The sequence below is a fragment of the Haliotis cracherodii genome, unplaced genomic scaffold (genome assembly GCF_022045235.1).
Source record: "Haliotis cracherodii isolate W230 unplaced genomic scaffold, xgHalCrac1.p SCAF_1, whole genome shotgun sequence".
In the NCBI taxonomy this organism is placed as follows: domain Eukaryota; kingdom Metazoa; phylum Mollusca; class Gastropoda; order Lepetellida; family Haliotidae; genus Haliotis; species Haliotis cracherodii.
In genome coordinates, this window is record NW_027266264.1 from 38905048 (window position 1) to 38924436 (window position 19389).

Consider the following 19389-nt stretch of genomic DNA (forward strand, 5'->3'; position numbering starts at 1 on the left):
TACATGCTCTTCAGATCTATCTTGATGTGACGAAACCTCTTCAACGTTCCAGGAAGAGGCTTTTTATCCCGCTCTCAGCAGTAACGGAGAGGTCCCATACTACCATTTTGTTTTGAATTCGTTTGGCCTTTCTCTTAGCAAATACCTTTGTTGGCCTCCCTGCTCCAGTTGCTTCCAACCCGCAGTAAACTCATGCTGTTGCCTCTATTATGGCTTTTCACAGTAATTGTACTTTGGCTGCAATTATGAAAGGACATCTCTGTGACTGACGTCCAAGGTCTGCACAAATTTGGGCCTTTGGTTCCCGCACAACAGACCTCCAGGACACAAGTGCAGATAGGGTGAAATGTGTACACGATCCCGTTCCTTCTCTTCTTTGATGTAATAAACTGTGACACGAGTGGTTTGAGTTGATCATATATTTTTTGCCAATACAGTGATTGAGGGTTTCAGCAAAGCATAAAAATAGATGTAAAACGCTGGTTGGTCCTATCGTCCATGAGAGATAGTGACACTCCTATCTTGTAGAATCGATTGGCTATATACATTCCGAATCAGTTATAAGTCGTACACTGTATTGTTCAGCTTTACAATTATGCTCATTCACATATGAACATGTTTATACACGTATTGTACCCGACTTAATGTGTTTTCCTCAGTTCAGTATCCACGTCACAACGTCACAACGTCACAGCTTCCTTGTGTATATCCTTTGGTTCTTGTCTTTCTAGGCTACAGAGTTGCGGCTCATCTTCCAGCTGTGTGATAATGCATAGTGGGAGAAAGGATAAGTTTTAAAATGTGTCAATTTTACAATAAATTGTATATTTTTTATACTTATCCTATCTCACATGCTATATGCCTACCCGTCTATCCCCACATTACAATTCCTCTAGCCGATAAGCTCTAGAAAGAGAATGAGTTGGCTGCGGAAACCACATGTTCAGCATGTGTAGGTCAACCGATATTAAGAGCGTGCATGACCCAGTCTGTTGTGTTCGGGTGAATTGTTTTTCAGAAGCTGGAAACCTTTGTTTTAGCACTTTTCCACTTAGGATAAAAAAGGAGAAATGTATAGTGTGAGATAGGATAAGTATTATTAATATACAATTTATTGTAAAATTTACAGTTTTCTGCAAGTACTCTACCACCTTATGTTCCCAAAGTTTGTCCATTTTTCCAAAGGTCACAGACCCTTGCTGATTTTTCAGATTTGTCATCCCTAGACAACATTTGATTAATTTACTTAAGTATTTATGGACATACTTCGGTGACATCATGTTATGTCCACAACAGCAGGTTTCTGTGTGAGGCTCACAACTTATTAGTCTACCCTCGTATTTTGATTTCCTTGATCTTGTCATGTCAAGCTGAAACCCCAAATTGATATTGTGGAATACGTAAGGATTTTTAATGAGATGTTATTATCGATTTGCGCCCTTGATGTTATTTGAATAGCTCACAGAAGAGCCAATGCTATGTTTTACATTGATGAAGGTGTTTGTAGCATCACTTATTTTTGGAAACTTTTGTTCTATTAGACACTGTCATCACCAAGATAATAAAAAGTTGATATTCAGATTGACATTATTTTGTGTTTGTGTTTGTTGAGTAGTTGGGTTTAAGGTTGATTCCATTGTATACCTATAATGTATTTCATTGTAAACGTATAATTAAAGGGACTATATGTCAATGGTTCTGTGTGTTTTTAAATCATGCATAAAATAATTTCCAAGTGTGATGTCACATGCCCAATTCAATTCTCAAACCAAAACAAGCGAGCTATGCACAGTGAAGCCGACAACGCAAGCGCTGGGTGCAGTAAACTGGCTTCATATATTTTATTAGAGGCAAATTGAAGAGAAAGCATGTGTGATTTTCTTATGGATGAGCTACAAAATACTAATTGCTAGCTAGATTATATTAGAAGCCAGTGTTTATCAAAGCCTAGATTACAATGTAAACATGCCTCGGCCGTATGAAGCCAATCACTCTCCTACCCAGAGTTCCTTGTGGCCAACCACATCGTCACATCTTACACAGTCCAAGCATTTTGTACGAATCTATACATTTAGATAAACATAACTTCTATTCAGAAAATATCCTAAAAAAAAAAAAATATGTCCAATGCATATTTATCCTCCATGTACAGTTGCTTTGATGCGTAAAGCTATATTGTCGTGCACTTCACTGTCGCAGTTGTAGTACTATGTCTAAATGATAATGCAAAACAATATGTAAAGGGCACCAAAATGCTTTCATTAGGCCTGCCTGTTCTGTTTTCAGAATAAGGGTTGGCCATATTCAGAATACCATGATAATACAGATCGAGATGCTGCCCTTAACTTTATTGGTTAGGGGTTATACTTATGATGAGTTCATCTGAATGTTGCTGCAGTTGTCATCACATTCTTACATTCCATTAAGAATAAATGAGATGGGTTATTGTAAAACATACAAATAAATGGAAGCAATTTGTAAAATATTAGGTTTTGTTTGATTCTACATGTGTGGTACCAAGAAGACCAATCTGTAAGTTGGTGGCAAACATTCGCTCTGTGTTAATGGGACTGATAGCGCTTGTTGTAGTGTGCGCTGTGCTGTTTAAAATGGTGTCCTCGACATATGGTCGAATGGAAATGCAGACTGGATTGAGTATATTGAAAGACTTAATCAGTATTTCGTCGCTAATGATGTTGAAGATGCCGGGAAGAGGAAAGCAATATTGCTTACCGTAGTAGGTAAGGAAACCTACTCCCTTTAGTCTCAGCGGCAAAACCCGCTGACAAGCCATATGCAGAATTGGTTGATGTCGTTAAAAGCCATGTGAATCCCAAACCATTAGTTATCGCTGAAAGATTCAAGTTTTATCAATGAAAACAATGTGGTGGCCTAATTTGGATACAGACATAGAGCAGCTAGTTAGAAACTGTGCATCTTGTCAAAGTGTACAACCGGTCCCACCTACAACCAGACAGAATCCCTGGATCTGGCCTTCCCGTCCTTATCAACGGATTCACGTATACTTTGCTGGCCCCTTTATGGGTGAGAACTTTCCTATTGTGGTGGATGCTATGTCCAAATGGCCTGAAGTAGTTCAGATGAAATCAACAATAAGTACCATAAATGTTTTGAGAAAGCTCTTTTCTTCTTATGGCCTTCCCGATCATCTAATCTCTGACAATGGACCTCAGTTTACCTCTCACGAGTTCAAGACATTTCTGAAGAAAAATGGAGTTAAACATATTCTGTCCTCGACGTACCACCCAAGCTCTAATGGTGAGGCAGAACGATTCGTCAGAACGTTTAAGACTACTATAAAATCCATGAGGGCATCTACGTCTACTCTTCAACAGCGACTGTGCAGATTTCTGCTGTCCTAAAGAACCACACCTCACAGTACAACGAAAACGACCCCTGCAGAACTGTTCATGGGGAGGCGTATTCATACTCGACTCGACTTACTGAGACCAGATCTTGCTTCTTCAGTTCAAAGAAAAGTGTCTCCGAAAGTGGATGCTGTGAGGCATTTTGAAGTTGGCGATCCAGTCCTGGTGAGAGACTACAGGGGTCGTACCGAACAATGGCTCCAGGGGGTTGTACTAAAAGCATTAGGTCCTGTGACTTACAAGGTTCAGGTAGAGAACTTTGAGTGGAAGCGCCATGTTCATCAACTGATAACTATGCCAGGTACGCCTGATCTATCAGTAACATACACTACTGAGGACATAATCTGGGGTAGAGAAGATTCCAGTTGAAAGTACCTAGGGGTCATTTCCTGGGGAAATCGGGGTGGAGAGTGTTCCACCTGGGACAAGGCCCCCAGAGACTGAAATTGTACCTGTGACAGAAACAGCGACTCGAAGATATCCTGTTAGGAAGAGGAAGAAACCAGATAGACTGTCTTATTGAACTGTTAGTGTCACATTAACACTGCTGGGATCTTAAATACCTGGGTCACAGACCTTGTAACATTCCTGTCATAGTGACCTCGTTAAGTGTATTCATGTGTTGACACTGGATTGAGGTATTGACCTACTGACCACATTTTTGGTCAGTGTGACATTTGTGTTTCAACGATAAACAATGATTTGGATACTTTGCTTATTAAAAGGCAGTAAGATCGTACTATTATTTCAGGTTACGTTTTTTTTGTATATTTTTAAGGGGGAAAAGTGTAAAATATTAGGTTTTGTTTGATAAATTCTGATGGTAAACAGAAGTCGTTCATGTAATGTTATCAGTGGTTCGGAAAACGTTGTTATGTAACGCACGTGCAATGCGTGCTCGGGCTTGGCTACTGATTGTCACTTGTCGTCCCATGATAACATGAAAATATCTTGTCCCATGATAACATTGTTGATCCATGTGGATATTGTTGACCCCAAACTTGCTCAACTCTGTTGCTTGTTCTTTCATGTCAGAGAAAAAGTGCCTGCCCTCATTGTTACATTAATTGCTACATTGCTATACAACAAACCAGATCAATGATGAGCGATGTCACAAACTAAGAGCTCCAGAACAATGCCGTGTTTGTGCACATTAGCTATTGCAGAGATAAGGAGTTTTTACTCATATGTACTTCAAAAACATTTTTTGAAATATGGTTCTTCTGGAAACATGAAGCTTTTTGGACCGAGTCTGAGGAGTGAGATAGCAATTTAAATTTTCCTTTCATTTGAGTATGAGTTTGGCTTTTGTTGGACCTTGGGTGGAATTTTGTATAGCCATCTCCCGATCTTACTTGTGTCCCATTGGGCTTGCCATCTTTCTGCTATGGAGGCTTTGATTTTGCTTTTTATCTCTAGTTTACTAAAAGGAATAGGCTGTATATCCGCATTGTCTAGAGCTAGTTCGCCAGTGAGTCTGCTTTTTCATTTCCATGAATATCTATGTGAGAGGGGATCCAACACAGCTCCACCTGTTGCCCTTGGTCTGATAGTTTTGTATATTCGTATAGAATATTGTTGACTGTGTTTGGCCTGGAGTTTGAGTTTCTGCCACTGATGGCTTGAAGTGCACTTAGCGAGTCTGATAGGACGACTGCCTTTGCTTCCGGAAGTTCCGGTATGAGTTTGAGTGCATGATGAATTGCCTCCAATTCAGCCATGAATACTGACTGATCATCAGGCAAGCGACCAGGAGAGATCACGACTGAGTTAGATGCATACCCCAAAAGAAAACTTCAAGTACATTCATGAAATAAAAATGCTTAAATCAAATAGGGCTGCAGTAGATTCTTGGAGCTCCTAGATTATAGCTATAACCCGGGGTAGATTCTGGGAGGAGCTCCCAGATTATACCCCGGGGTAGATTCTGGGAAAGGGGGGTAGATTCTGGGAAGTCCCCATAATCTACCCCGGGGTATATTCTGGGAAAGGAGGGTAGATTTTGGCACCTTACACTGGGTTTGATTCCCGACATGGGTACAATGTGTGAAGCTCATTTTTGGTGTCCCCAGCCATGATATTGCTGGAATATTGCTAAAAGCTGCGTAAAACCTCACTCACTCACAGTATCTACTGCTCTCGTTAAAGTTTTGTACAGGTGGACAGCCCCATCATCCAGTTGTACAGGTATAGTCTATTTGATATTTTCATGTACCTTAACTTACGTTTGGTGGCAGTCATTAAAGCAGTCAGTTCTTTTATAGAATCACTCACATATTGCCTAGCATCCCAAAATCAATTATTTATTGTGCCTGTTATTGTAAATAAGATAAAATTGTCATTCCCTGATGTGCCAGTGTTAGTTGACTACAAATATGGGTGAATATCAACACCATGGCGACACTGAATTCTACAATTATTGTTATTGTCGTCTATTTTCAGATTTCCCCTGTATCCTAAGTGGGGACACTGTGTTATTCATCAACCCCCATGTGAAGAATCTGGACAGAGTCTGCTACAAGAAGAAACTCTGCAGTCTTCCTAGAGAGACCACGCAGACCATCCTACAGATCCTAAGTGGGACGTTCGGCTTCACAGCTGATGTAGCTGAAAGAGGTTATTACAAAGGAACTATCTTTTGGTTCCCCCTCAGAGTTAAGACGTCAGATCTGTCAGACAACTGTTACAATGAGAAGAAGGTGACAGATCTCTTTCAGGCCTTCAAAACAGAAGCTTCCATTACCCTCTTGTTTCTGAAGACCATGGAGAAGATACAGTTGTACCAGAGACTGTCAGAAACTGTGAACATTGACTTCACTCTTCAACTGTCCCCTGCCTGTCTCCAGCTGGTCAGGCAACAGAAACTCCGGTTCATCAGTGAAGTGAAGCAGTTAAATGGAAGAATACCACCATCATCAATAGAGAGCAAGCTTAACTTGACTGTCGAAATGCAGGATGTTGCAAGGGATAAATCGGCCCAGGATTGGATTGTGATAAACTTTTACAAAGGAGGAGACATGAGTGATCAGTTCAGACAACTGTGCAGTGATTCCAGTCTTTCCTACTCCCCCTATGTGGGTCTGGCTGTTCCTGTAGGTAAAACATGTGAAGGTCATGTGTTCTGTTTCCTCCCTCTTCCCCTGGAGAGTCACAGTCCCACAGGGCTGCAGGTTCATGTGAATGGCTTCTTTGCCTTGAGTCAGAACCGGAGACATGTCAAGTGGCCAACAGCAGATCAACTGCAGAATCAGTCCCATACAGACAAGGCTATTGAGTGGAACAAGTGTCTTGTGAGTGAAGTGCTGCCAGAGGTGTATTGTAACTTACTGAGACATGTTATTAAATACTCTACTGAAAATGGAAATTCAGACAAAATGAGGCAGGATGTTTATAGAATGATACCAGCAGTTGTTGATGTTGATGTTAACTGGAGGCCACTTCTCTCCCTGTTCCATGACCAGCTGTACCGCAGTATACCATTCCTGTTTACTCCTATCAACAATGGGATGTGGATAAACCTGCAGCAAGGCTTCCTGGTGGATGAGGACAGTGAGATTAGGTCATTGATTGCTGATATATTTACTTTGTACAACAGGAACTTTGTACCAGTACCATCAGCACTATCGAGGGCTTTACAAACTCATTTTAGCAGAGAGACAAACTTTGTCACAGCTAAAACTATCTGCGAAACACTGAGATCAGATGATAATTATACATCCCTTCCAAGACAGAAGAAGCTCGCTCTTGTACAACATCTCCTCGAGTCAGATCAGTATGAGCTTCTGAATGGCCTTTATCTGCTACCAGTTGCTGATGGAAACTTTGCACAATTTGGGACATGTGATACAGTGTTTTGTGACAACCCAGTTGAAGTTGAACTCTTTCCATGTCTTAATCATCAGTTCGCTTCAACATGCCTCCCTAGCGATTTACACCAACTCCTGAAGAGGCGAGCATCTGATGGTAGGTGTAGCTGAGTATATATTTAAGCCTATTATTATTATGGGTGCCGTCCTTCCGTCCGGCCGTCCTTTCGTCCTTCCATCCGGCCGTCACATTTCGTTTTCCGGAGCAGATCTTGAAAACCGTACCATATTTCTTCACCAAACTTGGCACATAGATAGCTCTAGTGGTGAACTGGTGCCTTTTGATAGTTTGGGATTTTTAAAAAAGTTATTTTTTGAGTTTCCATGGCAATGACTTTGATTTAGACTGAAAATGGCGGTAGTCCACGTTTCTGGAGCAGATCTTGAAAACCGTACCATATTTCTTAACCATACTTGGCACAGAGATAGGTCTAGTGGTGAACTGGTGCCTTTTGATAGTTTGGGATTTAAAAGAAAATTATTTTTCGAGTTTCCATGGCACCGACTTTGATTTAGACTGAAAATGGCGGTAGTCCACGTTTCCGGAGCAGACCTTGAAAACCATACCATATTTCTTAACCATACTTGGCACATAGATAGGTCTAGTGGTGAACTGGTGCCTTTTGATAGTTCCTTTTCACTGGTTTCCAGATTGTGCAGATCCTGAATGAATAGTTTCAAAATAATGAATCTGTCAATAATAATTGTATTCATTTTGAATGTAAATAATACCAAAACAACTTAATTCACAGTGAATATTTCTGAGAGATAAATAATTAATTTGTCATGATGAACTTAAATGGAAAAATAAAATTTGTGAATAGAATATTTACCATTAATCTGTTATGCTTTCTTATAGGGGTCCTTGGGCTGTCACTGATGACTCCAGGCATGTTTCCAGAGGTACTACGCAAATGTCTACTCCTGCATTTTCCTGGAGGTAATGCTGAGCTTCCTTCACAGTATTTGAACCTCAGCTGGCTGAAACAAGTGTGGAACTATATTACAGGGCATGGGCTCAATGTTCAGTCCACATTCAGAGAACTCCAGATCTTGCCTGATGTTGACATCTGTGGGAGAGGAAAACTACACTGCTTTGATAATGTGTTCATAGCTCAGTCCATCAGCAACATGGAATCACTGCCATCAAATGTCGGTAGTGCACTGCAGAAGTTAGATATTATCTATCTAAAGCATGTGCCTGACTTTGTTCTTCAGAATCCACATGTCCTTGGGAAGGTGATCCAATACCCAACACAAGCTGGTGTTATGAGAGCCTTTGAGAAAGTTTGTGAACACACTAGCCTACACACAGCTGTACAGAGATTCAACGCCTGGGCCCAGAGACAGGAAAGAAAGGCCTTGGTGGACTACATGGGCCACTGTCAGATATCACACAAGACCATGGTGGTGTTGAAGAAGTTGGCAATATTTCCTACTACAGACAACAGTGACTGTGCTGTGGAATCTCAGTTGACTCTTGCACCGGATGAAAACATACCAGTACCATATCCAGAGAGATACATGCAGTGTTCATCTCATACAGTGAAGAGCCTTGCACAGAAGCTAGGTGTATCACAAGAACCTCTTCTTAATGTCTGTCAGCAGATTCTTAGCATGATGTTGCAAAGAAAATATTTATATACAGATAATCAAATCACAGATTTTATAGAGTTTCTTATGGAAAGTCGTTCAACCATCTTGGAAAACACAAAAGAGGTTGTTTCAGAGATTGATTTTTTGTCATCTAGAGGTGGGTGTGTTGGCTTGAGAGCGTGTGATCTCTTTAGCCATGAAAATGATTTCCTTAGAAAGCTGTTTTCTAAAGAGGACAAATTCCCACACCAGCGACATACAAGGACAGAAACACTGAAGAAAGGTCTCAAGATTATTGGTCTTAAAACAGAGAAAGAAATTTCAGAAAGTGACATTGTGACATCTGCAAAGAAAATAGAAGAATTGGTTCACACTGGTATGAATTCTGATGCAAAGTTGAAAGCATCAGCACTGATTGACTGCCTAGAAAGGAACTTGAAGCGATTCTCTAAAGGGTTGCTTTCTGACCTTAAAGTGCGAAAGTGCATTCCATGTATGCAGCGAAAACCAGCCACATATCCACCTTCTTTGACATGGAAAGGAGATTCAAGTGGTGCCCTTTTGTGTTCAAATGATGTGTACAGTTCCAAATATTCATCTGTTATTGGATCTGTTAGTCCTGTTGCAAGTGCCATGCCTGAAACTGTTCAGCATTTTTGGGGACTGAGCAGACATCCTGAAACATATGAAGTAATACAGCATCTGAAAAATATGGGAAGCGTCTACACAAGTAGAGAACATAACCACTTCATAGAATTGTTGAATAGCATTTACATCTTCCTACACTCCCAGAGTTTGTCAAACACAGACCAGGAGATGATGGCATCTACACGATCTGTCTGGGTAGGAATAGAAGAAGGATTCCAGTATCCTAAATCAGTCTACATACCGGGGTTCACTGACTTGGATCTGAAACCATACAGATATCCTCTGCCATCTCTGCTGGGTGACTGGAGTTCATTATTTCAAGACTGTGGGTGCCACCCGAGTCAGACACCTCACGTGTTAACTGGTGTCCTGGAAGAAATAAAAGAAAAGCATGATGGCTTTAAAACTTCTAGCACAAAGAGACCAATTGATGTACAGAATGACTTGAAACTTATTCTGCAGATACTAAATGAAGTGAAAAAGTTCCAACCACTGCCTGACACAGTATACCTTCCAGTCCATCAGAAAAGTGATGAGCTCCTCTGCCTGCTTCCAGCAGGACAGTGTACCTACTGCAATGCAGATTGGCTCAAGGATCAGACTTCTGATGAAACAGAGGATGATGATGATGAAATATTCTTTGTCCATCCCAACATATCTGAGAATACAGCACAACAGCTTGGTGTTTGTTCCTTGACTGAGCGTGTAATGGACGACACTGATGACTTTGATATGGAGTATCATCAGTCAGAACCCTTGCCTCGCAGACTTAAGAATTTGCTTCGGGAATACACTGATGGGTTTTCAGTCCCAAAGGAATTGATACAGAATGCAGATGATGCTGGGGCTACAGAAGTTTGCTTCATGCATGATGAGAGACAGAATCAAGATTCAAGAACATCTCTTATGAATGAGAATATGGCTGCACTTCAGGGCCCTGCATTTTGGGCCTATAATAATTCAAGCTTCAAAGAGAGTGACTTTAATAACATAAAGAAACTCAGTGGAGCAACAAAAGAAGAGGACACAACCAAAGTAGGCAAGTTTGGATTAGGATTCAACTCTGTTTACAATCTAACAGATGTCCCAAGTTTCATCAGCGAGAACAATATGGTGATTTTTGACCCACAAAAGAAGCATTTGGGGAAACCTGGATTGAGAGCCAACTTGAAGAGTGTCAAAAACCGTAGAATGTTAAGAAAAATGAGTGGCCAGTTCAAGCCATTCGAGGGGATATTTGGTTGCCAGTTCAGAAGACAAACACCCGGTGAGGCAATATGTAATGGCACACTATTTAGGTTCCCATTGAGAACACAAGATCAAGCATTAGTAAGTGAAATAAAGGACTTGTCATATTCAGCACATGAGATGGGGGAATTTTTCAAAAAGTTTGCAGAAAGTTCTGGAAATCTTCTTCTTTTCACACAGAATGTCTCATCTGTCAAGTTTTATCATCTACCACCCAATGGAGACCCAAAGCATCCTGAACTACTTCTCCATGTGAAGAGAGCAGTTCAAAACCAAACAGTCCTGTCCCCTTTTGGCTCATCATTGACTGGACACAGTGTCCTATCATATGCAGCAGAGGAGTGGAAAAAACAAACTGGTGTGGGTCTCAAGATCAGAGAGAGAACTGACATCCATCTCCAAACATTGGATGCTGGTATGACAAGGAAGCTCAAGTGTGTGGCCAGTGTGAACATTATTCCATGGCTCATTATGTGGGTTACAGGTCAGAGAGAGTCTGAAAGCTTTGCTCGGTCTGGAAAACTGAAAGGATTGCTCCCATTAGCAGCTGTTGCCCTGCCACTGAAGGTGGAAGATGGAAGAAATGGAGTTTATGAGATGAATGAATGCCCAGCAGGATTCTACAGACAAGGACATTATTTCTGTTTTTTGCCGTTACCAGTGCATATTCCATTTCCAGTCCACATCAATGCAACATTTGCTCTAACATCAGACAGAAGACAGCTATGTACTAAGACTGACGACGACAAGGTGCTCCATGAAGCTGATTGGAACCATGCATTGAATCAGGATGCAGTTTGCAGATCGTATGTGTCTGCACTAGTTGAGATGCCAGTTGACCTCACATCTCATATATCATCTTTCTATCAGCTATGGCCACATACATTTCAAACTGAAGAGCCCATGGTGAGAAGTTTCTACAAAGTAGTTGCTCAGGAAGATGAGCAGGTGTTTCTTTTCTCTCATAATGACATAGTCAAGAGAACAAGTTTTCACAGAATCAGATTTCTTGACCCCAAGCTTCACTCTGATGCAGTTGCAGGGAACATAGCATTCAAAGCAGCTGTGCACTTCTGGAATAGTTCAGATGAAGATGTAGTTGATATCCCAAGCAGAATTTTAGAAAGCTTCAAAGCTTCAGATCTCTCGAATATTTTAGGATCCAGATGTATATCAACTTTTGATTTTTTTTCAACTGTTTTCTTCCCAAACGTTAGTGATGTGTATTGGACAACAGAAGACAGGGATAAACTAACAATATTTGCTTTGAACTCAGAAGATTCTAATATCTATGACCTGATCAAATCAACAATGTGTATTCCATCACGTCCGCATGGTGTGCTCAAACTACCGAGGCAACTTGTGCACCCACATGGACAGTGTGCTGTCATGTTTTTGGATGGAGATGGATGTTTTCCAACTGGAACTAGTTTGCAAGGTTTCGCCGAGCCACATCTATTAGTAAAACTCTGTGAACTAGGAATGGTAAGGGATGATCTCCCAGGTGAGTCTCTGCTTGAGAGAGCTCAGTCAGTGGCTAGTCTTCACCAGATACAACCACAAGATGCAGTGAAAAGATGCTGGAAGATAGTTGACTACATTTCATGGACTGATTATTCCAGTAGAGAGTTATCAAAGAAGCAGCGTATCACCAAGTACCCAGATGAAGCAATACAAAAGCTGAAAGAAATTCCCTTCTTGCCTATTATGCAGCACCCTGAAACATGGCCATTGTCATGGAAAGCAGATGAAATTCCAAACCAGGTCTTTGCTAAAGCAAGTGAAATGTTTGTCAGCAAGGTTTTGAATTTGGTGGGCTGTTCAGAACTTGTCATTGATTGCAGTTACCGTGACTCCTTGAAACATGAAAAGGATGTGTTAGCTCTGCTTGGACTCCAGCACAAAGATAAAATTGATGTTGATGTAGCAGCAAGACAACTGTTAAATGTTGCTGAGAAGTTCAACAGTACAAAATGCCCATCATTGCTCAAGAAATTAAGTGACATGTGTTTTGACATATATACTTACTTGCAACGTTGCTGTGAAGAAACAGAAAGTGCAGATAATATCAAACACAGAGACACAACATTGGAAACACTGAGAAAGGAGTGTGTCATATTGGTTGGAGAACAAATGGTGAGACCTCATCAGGTTGCCTTTCAGTTGTCCCAGGATCTGTCCCCTCATCTGTATCAAGTTAACACAACTCATAAGATATTTAGACAGTTATTTGAAGTTTTAGGAGTGAAAAAGAACTTTGATGTGCCGGACATTTTACATGTTGTTCGATCTATCTCTGATGATACTGTCCAGGAGAAGCTGTCAAATGAAAATCTGACTTGTATTGAGAGACTGATGAATGTTTTGATTGACATTTTACCAGATTGCTGTGATCAAAGTGATATACCAGACATAATGCTTCCAGACAGACATGGTTTTCTATGCAAGGCATCATCACTTTGCTTTGATGACTGTGATTGGGTTGATGAAGATGATTCCATGAAGTTTCTTAACCCTAAAATACATCCAATGGCAGCAAAATGGTTTGGAGTGAAGGGTAAAAGAGAGGCTGACCTCAGTGACCATATTTCGTCAATTGAATCTTTTGGGCAAAGTGAAAAACTCACTTCAAGAATAAGGCGAATCCTATCTGGCTACCCCTGTGACAATTCTATAATGAAGGAGTTGCTACAGAATGCTGATGATGCTGATGCCACAGTACTGATGTTCATCAAAGATTTTAGATCTCTCCCAACAATGCAGGTATTTGGTGAAAATTGGCCATCTCTACAGGGTCCTGCCCTGTGTGTCTACAATGACAGCTTTTTTACAGATAAAGATTTTTCTGGCATTAAGCTTCTTGGAGAAGGTAGTAAAGGGGATGACCCATTGAAAACAGGGCAGTATGGGGTTGGTTTCAATGCAGTTTACCACCTGACTGATGTACCTTCCTTCATGACAGTTGGTCCTGAAACAGGCAAAACTATCTGCGCCCTGGATCCACATGTCAAGTATGTTCCATGGGCCACATCCAAAAATCCAGGTGTGAAAATAAAAGATCTAGATAAATTAAGAGTGAAGTATAAAGATGTTTTTGAAGGATATCTTGAAGGATGTGTCCCACTACAAGAAAAAGGGACAATCTTCCGCTTTCCTCTGAGAACTGAAGCTATGGCTGAGGATTCTTTAATTTCAAAGAAGGAAATAACAACAGACATGATAAAAAATCTTCTAGAGGAGTTCAAAAAAGATATGTTTCATTCACTTCTATTTCTTCACAATGTGAAAAAAATAGTGATTGCAAGCATATCAGCAGATGGAGAATTGTCAAGTGAATATTCAGTTCAATTGAAAATGACAGAAACAGATGCACAAAACCAAAAGAAATTTATGGAAGACATAAAAAGTCAAGCTGAAGAAAACAAAAAGGATGGTCAAATTTGGCTTCCTGGATTATCACCCAAGGAAGTGAAGCTTTCACTCCAGGTAGAAGATTCTGCAGGCAAGGAGCAGCAATGGCTAGTTGTTCATCAAAGTGGATTCATCAGTGACAAAGATATTCCTGTCTCTGTCTCTTCATCCTGGGCAAGAGGTGACATTGGTCTTCTTCCAAGAGGAGGCATTGCAGTGCCGATACCACCTAAATCAGCCCATTCCAGATCAACTATTGAAGGAAAAGCATTTTGTATTCTACCTCTACCAGTGTCAACTGGCTTACCTGTACATGTGAATGGCCACTTTGCTCTGGACCATGAAGCAAGAAGGAACCTGTGGAATGGGGCACAAGACTATAGGTCTGACTGGAACAAACACATCGTGGAGGCTATAGTCATTCCAGCATATCTATCAGCAATGGAAACAATGAAAACTAAGATGTACTGCACACAAGAACTTAAAGTAAAGGATCTTCAACAAAATCTGAATGATTATTATCTGTTTTTACCAGATATCTCAGAAGCAACAGATATTTTCTGGAAGTCTATGTCCATGAGTTTCTACACAAACATTGTAGAAAGACAGAGTGATTTATTTGGTGTTATAAACCCAGTAGATGGGAAATTCTGTGATTATCATAAAGGCAGAACAGGTGAAATTAAAGCTAGTGTGATGTGGGTACCGGTAACTAAACATGTGGGGTTTGCAGGATATTTTAATAACTTGGAGTCTTACTACGAGATTGACAGGTCACATATCTTTAGACAGTCACATTCTCCAGCAGCATCCCAGGAGAAATATGAAAGAGAACTGGCAGCAGCAAGGAGAAACACCCAACAACTAAGTGAAATTTTGCGGGATCTCAACATGAAGGTCATTGAAGCCCCATATCGAATCTATGTTCATTTTCAAGAAGCTGAACAGTCAGACAAAGTTAGCTGTGTAACACCCGAGCAAGCGCTGCACTTTTTGAAATCACATGCTGATGAAAGCCATGATAAATGCACACTCGGAATTTTGCCAAGAAGGGTAGATGAAACACCATATAAATCAGTATCGACTGTGAAACTGCTAACTGGGTTCATCGAAAGAGCAGATTCTTTTGCCTCAGAAATCAGTGGTCTTCCTCTAGCAATGACAATCTCAACGAAGGTGGGAGTGTTCTGTAGCAGTGAACCACTGATTGTGACACATTTTGCTGACTTACTAACATCTATACCCGATGTTGCACTTCATCCTGAAATAGCAAAATTCTATTTGAAACATGCCACACAATCATCTTCTCTGAAGGAAATGCAGATTGGAACATTTGCCTCAATGCTTCCAGACATCCTGGTTCCCGAAATATTTTCTTGCAAATCGTGGATACCATGGGAACAGAATCCTGATTTTCCCTCACGTCATTGGATAGCTCAATTATGGAAATACCTAAAAGAAGAGGTCAGTAAAAGTTCAGAAAACAAACAAAGTGAAGGATGGTTAAGAAATCAGTTGGAACCAATATCACTGTGGTGTTTATTGCCTTCAACAAGTGAGAACTTGAGGTTCTTTCTCTACACCATCAAAGATTCCTCTAAACTTATTGACCTGAACAGTATCACAGATAGGACATGCGCTGAAGCATTGCGAAAAATGAAAATTAATCATTTTGATCAATTGATGTTTTATGGTGAGAAGTTGCTTGAAGCTGCTGAACTTTGTCAAAAATTGGTGGCAAACTGGAAAAATCCTGATGCAGTTCTCTTTGCTCTCTCCACAGTGCACTTTTCAGAATGTGAATCAGTTTCAGAAATGGAAGCAGAGTCATTCTTGTACTATTTTTGTAAGAATTTAGACAGTTTGAACCAATCACAAAACTTTCCCAACCCAATGGCAAGGTTAAAGAGTCTGCCATTTTTCCCTACAGTGACAAGTAAACTGGTTCCAGTAGTGGTGGATGTGTATGCAGTGAAATCCTCATCCATGCTACCTAAGGAAGGCCTGGACCACTGGAGTGCACTAACTGGGAGAACTCTCATCAAGTACAATGAAATGCTAAATGAGCTGTTCAAGTACATGAGTGTACCAACACTGACACTGACACAAGTGTACTCTGATTTATTGATACCAGGCTTCCATCACTTTCCAAGCAGTGTTAAACCTGTCCATCTCAAATTCATCAAAGAAAACCTACTTAAGAAATCTGAAAACTACAGTGTTGAGCAACAGCAGTTGATAAAACAGTTGAAAGATTTGCCGTTCATTGAAACAAGTGATGGAAAGCTTCACAGAGCAATAGAATTTTACAGTAGAAAAGAGGTTGTATTTGCCACAATGTGTCCTGATTCTGCCTTCCCGCCTCATCCATACGACATAGATAACTGGCATAATTTTCTTGTCCTCATCGGGCTTCAAGCAGTTGTCAGTGTTGAACACTTTGTAACATTTGCAGAACAAGTGGAGAGATTAGGGTTAGAAGGAATTTCTAAAGATGTTGCAAAAAAATCTCAAATTCTTGTGAAGCATCTTTGTAGGAGACCACACAAGATAAACGAAGGTATCCTTTATAGAGTGCTGGCCATCAAATTTCTTCTGCCATATATAGTAGACAAAGAGCATGAAACTGGAATTGTCTTGACAAAACTCCACCCCCAGTTTCAAGCCGCAAAGTCCCTAGTGTGCTATTCTGAATCACTTGGACCACAGCACTGCTATTGTGTCTGGACCAGTTGCACAATGTTCCGCACGGAAGATGATCCATCTCAATTCGAACATGGAGACCAAAAGAAGATTGTACTTTCACAGCTTGGGATACCAGATACACCTCCAGCAAACACAGTTGTTCAACATGTACTAAATATCTGCACCTCGGTGACAAAGATGCAGAAAAAACTACCAATCCAAAGTGAAGATATTGTGGAATCACTGAAAAAAGTGATGAAAGCTGTGTATGAATATTTACAAAAGCATGGAATTTCAGATATAATGAAGGGAAGACTGACTGCAAGCTGCACAGTATTTTTACCAGAAGAAAAAATCTTTGTAGCTGCAGATACAGTAGTTACCTGCCTTAGCAAGGATGAAGTTATAGATGGTTATGTCTACGCAGGTCCACTTTGTTTTGGTGAGTTTTTCCCTGTGTTTCAAGAATTGGGAGCTGCAGAAACTGCTTCAGCAAAAACATTTGCCTGTGCGTTGCAGAAACTCAAAGGCCATGTTGGAAACAAGGAATTAAACCCAAATGAGTTACATGTTGCCAAAACTGCAATGGACTTGTTATTCAGGTATCTTCGTAATAACACTCGAACTAGTCTTGATCTCTGTTCACTGTTTCTGCCAAATTATGACAAAATCATGACTCTGTCAACAAAACTAGTATTTTCTGACAATAGATTGTTGAGGCAAAGGGTGACAAAGTTAAAACTGAACTTCTTTGTAGGATTTAAAGACATGGAAATTAAGGTGGTAAATCCTTTGCAAACCATTTCACTACTTCCACCAGAACATAGACCTAAAATACTAAGTGAAATCATGAAAGAAAATCTGACAGATGCATGTATTGGATCAGCATGTGAAGGCGATATTTCATCTAAGGTTCTGAATGTGCTTCAGACACCAGAATTCATATCAGGACTTGTACGTCTTGTCAACCATGAGAAAACCCTGGGGGAATTGGGACCACTGGCAAAAGCAGACTGTGAGACACTTGAACAGAGTTTGTCAAATATTGAGCTGTTTGAAGTTGAGGATCTTGAAACCATGATCATGTACAACGGAAGTATTGTTGAAGGCAGTGAATGTTCCCAGACATGTGTACCTGATAAGAGGGAAAATCAAGTGTCCCTATACATTTCTACAGAAGCTCTGATTACAGATGAAGATTCTGTTTATTCCAATTTGGCCTTTGAAATCAATGCCCTAACAGGGTACCTTCTTGGACAAAGTGTTGCAACACTTGTGAGAATGCTGAAATGTGAGCCACAGATGATACATGAATTATTAGATAAGTGCAAAATCCTTGCTTTTGATTATTCCTCTTCTCAGCTGTACAGAACTGTATTTCCACCACCAGGTACAATCGTCCCTGAGAAATTCCACTTCATGTTAGACAACAGTTTTTCCTATTTCAAGGAAAGGGAGTATGCTGGATATGAAGTGTATGACCCTCTGATCGATGATGAAGTGGATGACCTTCCTGGAGATGTGGCAGCTGGCGTTGGAGATGTCTTCCTGGTGTATGTGATTATAAGGAAAGTTGTGACATTGGGAGATGCTCCTTTCCTAGCGAGATACATTATTGAAGGAAAAGATGGGACTACAGAGGAGGTATGTGCCACTCAGCTCTACAAGTTTTTCAGAGATAAAGAGGATATGCAAATTGAAAAGAGCAATGCATCACCAGACTCACCCCCTGAAGCTCCAGTGGCCTTGGAGGTTGTTTTGAGAGAGATTCGAAACACTTTGAGAGAAGCCTGGGCTATGCTTGGTGAGAGAGAGAGGAACAGGGTGAAGAAACGATTGTATATCAAATGGCATCCTGACAAGAATCCAGATCGAAGTGATTTCTGCAACGAGGTGTGCAAGTATATTGGTATTTATGTTGTAAGACTGGAGAAGGGACTAAGCATTGATGATATTCATGATGAAACAGATGGAGGTACTTCTACAGATTATTCCTGGTTCCACCAGTTTCATGCGAGAACTACAAGAGATAGATCATATCAGGAGCAATATCAACATTCTCACCAATATCACTCTGAAGGAGGCAGCTATCGATACCATCAGTCTACAGGAGATTCTCATCCAGCAGAAGCTAGGAGGTGGCTGCGTCAGGCCAAGGCAGATCTGGACGCTGGTAGAGAAGCCTTGGGTTTGTCAAGGGCATACAACTGGATCTGTTTCATGGGTCAACAGGTAGGTTACACATTGTCTAGATTATAATTCTATGCATTTTTGACATCAGGGGTTTCTTGTAGTGTTCTTTTTTCGCCTGTTGGTAGGCAGGACTTCGGTGGCTTCCCACATGATGTTATGGCCTTGGTTCTTGAGGATATGTGTTCAGAAATAGCGGATGGTGTGTTGTTTGTGAGGCAAATAAAAAACATTATATAAGATCAGAACCCCCCTCGGACAACTGGCAACTATTTACAAAACTATGCAAGCAAACAGATACAGACCAAATCTACGACACAAACATAGACACATTCAATATTCAAAATTTTTAATGC

The 19389-nt window shown here is 40.6% G+C and overlaps 1 protein-coding gene across 1 annotated transcript in view; it reads left to right on the forward strand.

Annotated features, from left to right (window-relative positions):
- LOC139477672 (sacsin-like) overlaps positions 1-19389 on the forward strand; it is a 90862-nt gene that overhangs the window by 50050 nt on the left and 21423 nt on the right. Inside the window, exons 6-7 of the mRNA XM_071260051.1 lie at positions 5832-7352; positions 8115-19075. Coding sequence (XP_071116152.1) covers positions 5832-7352; positions 8115-19075 — 12482 coding nt within the window. The remainder of the gene's footprint in view (positions 1-5831; positions 7353-8114; positions 19076-19389) is intronic.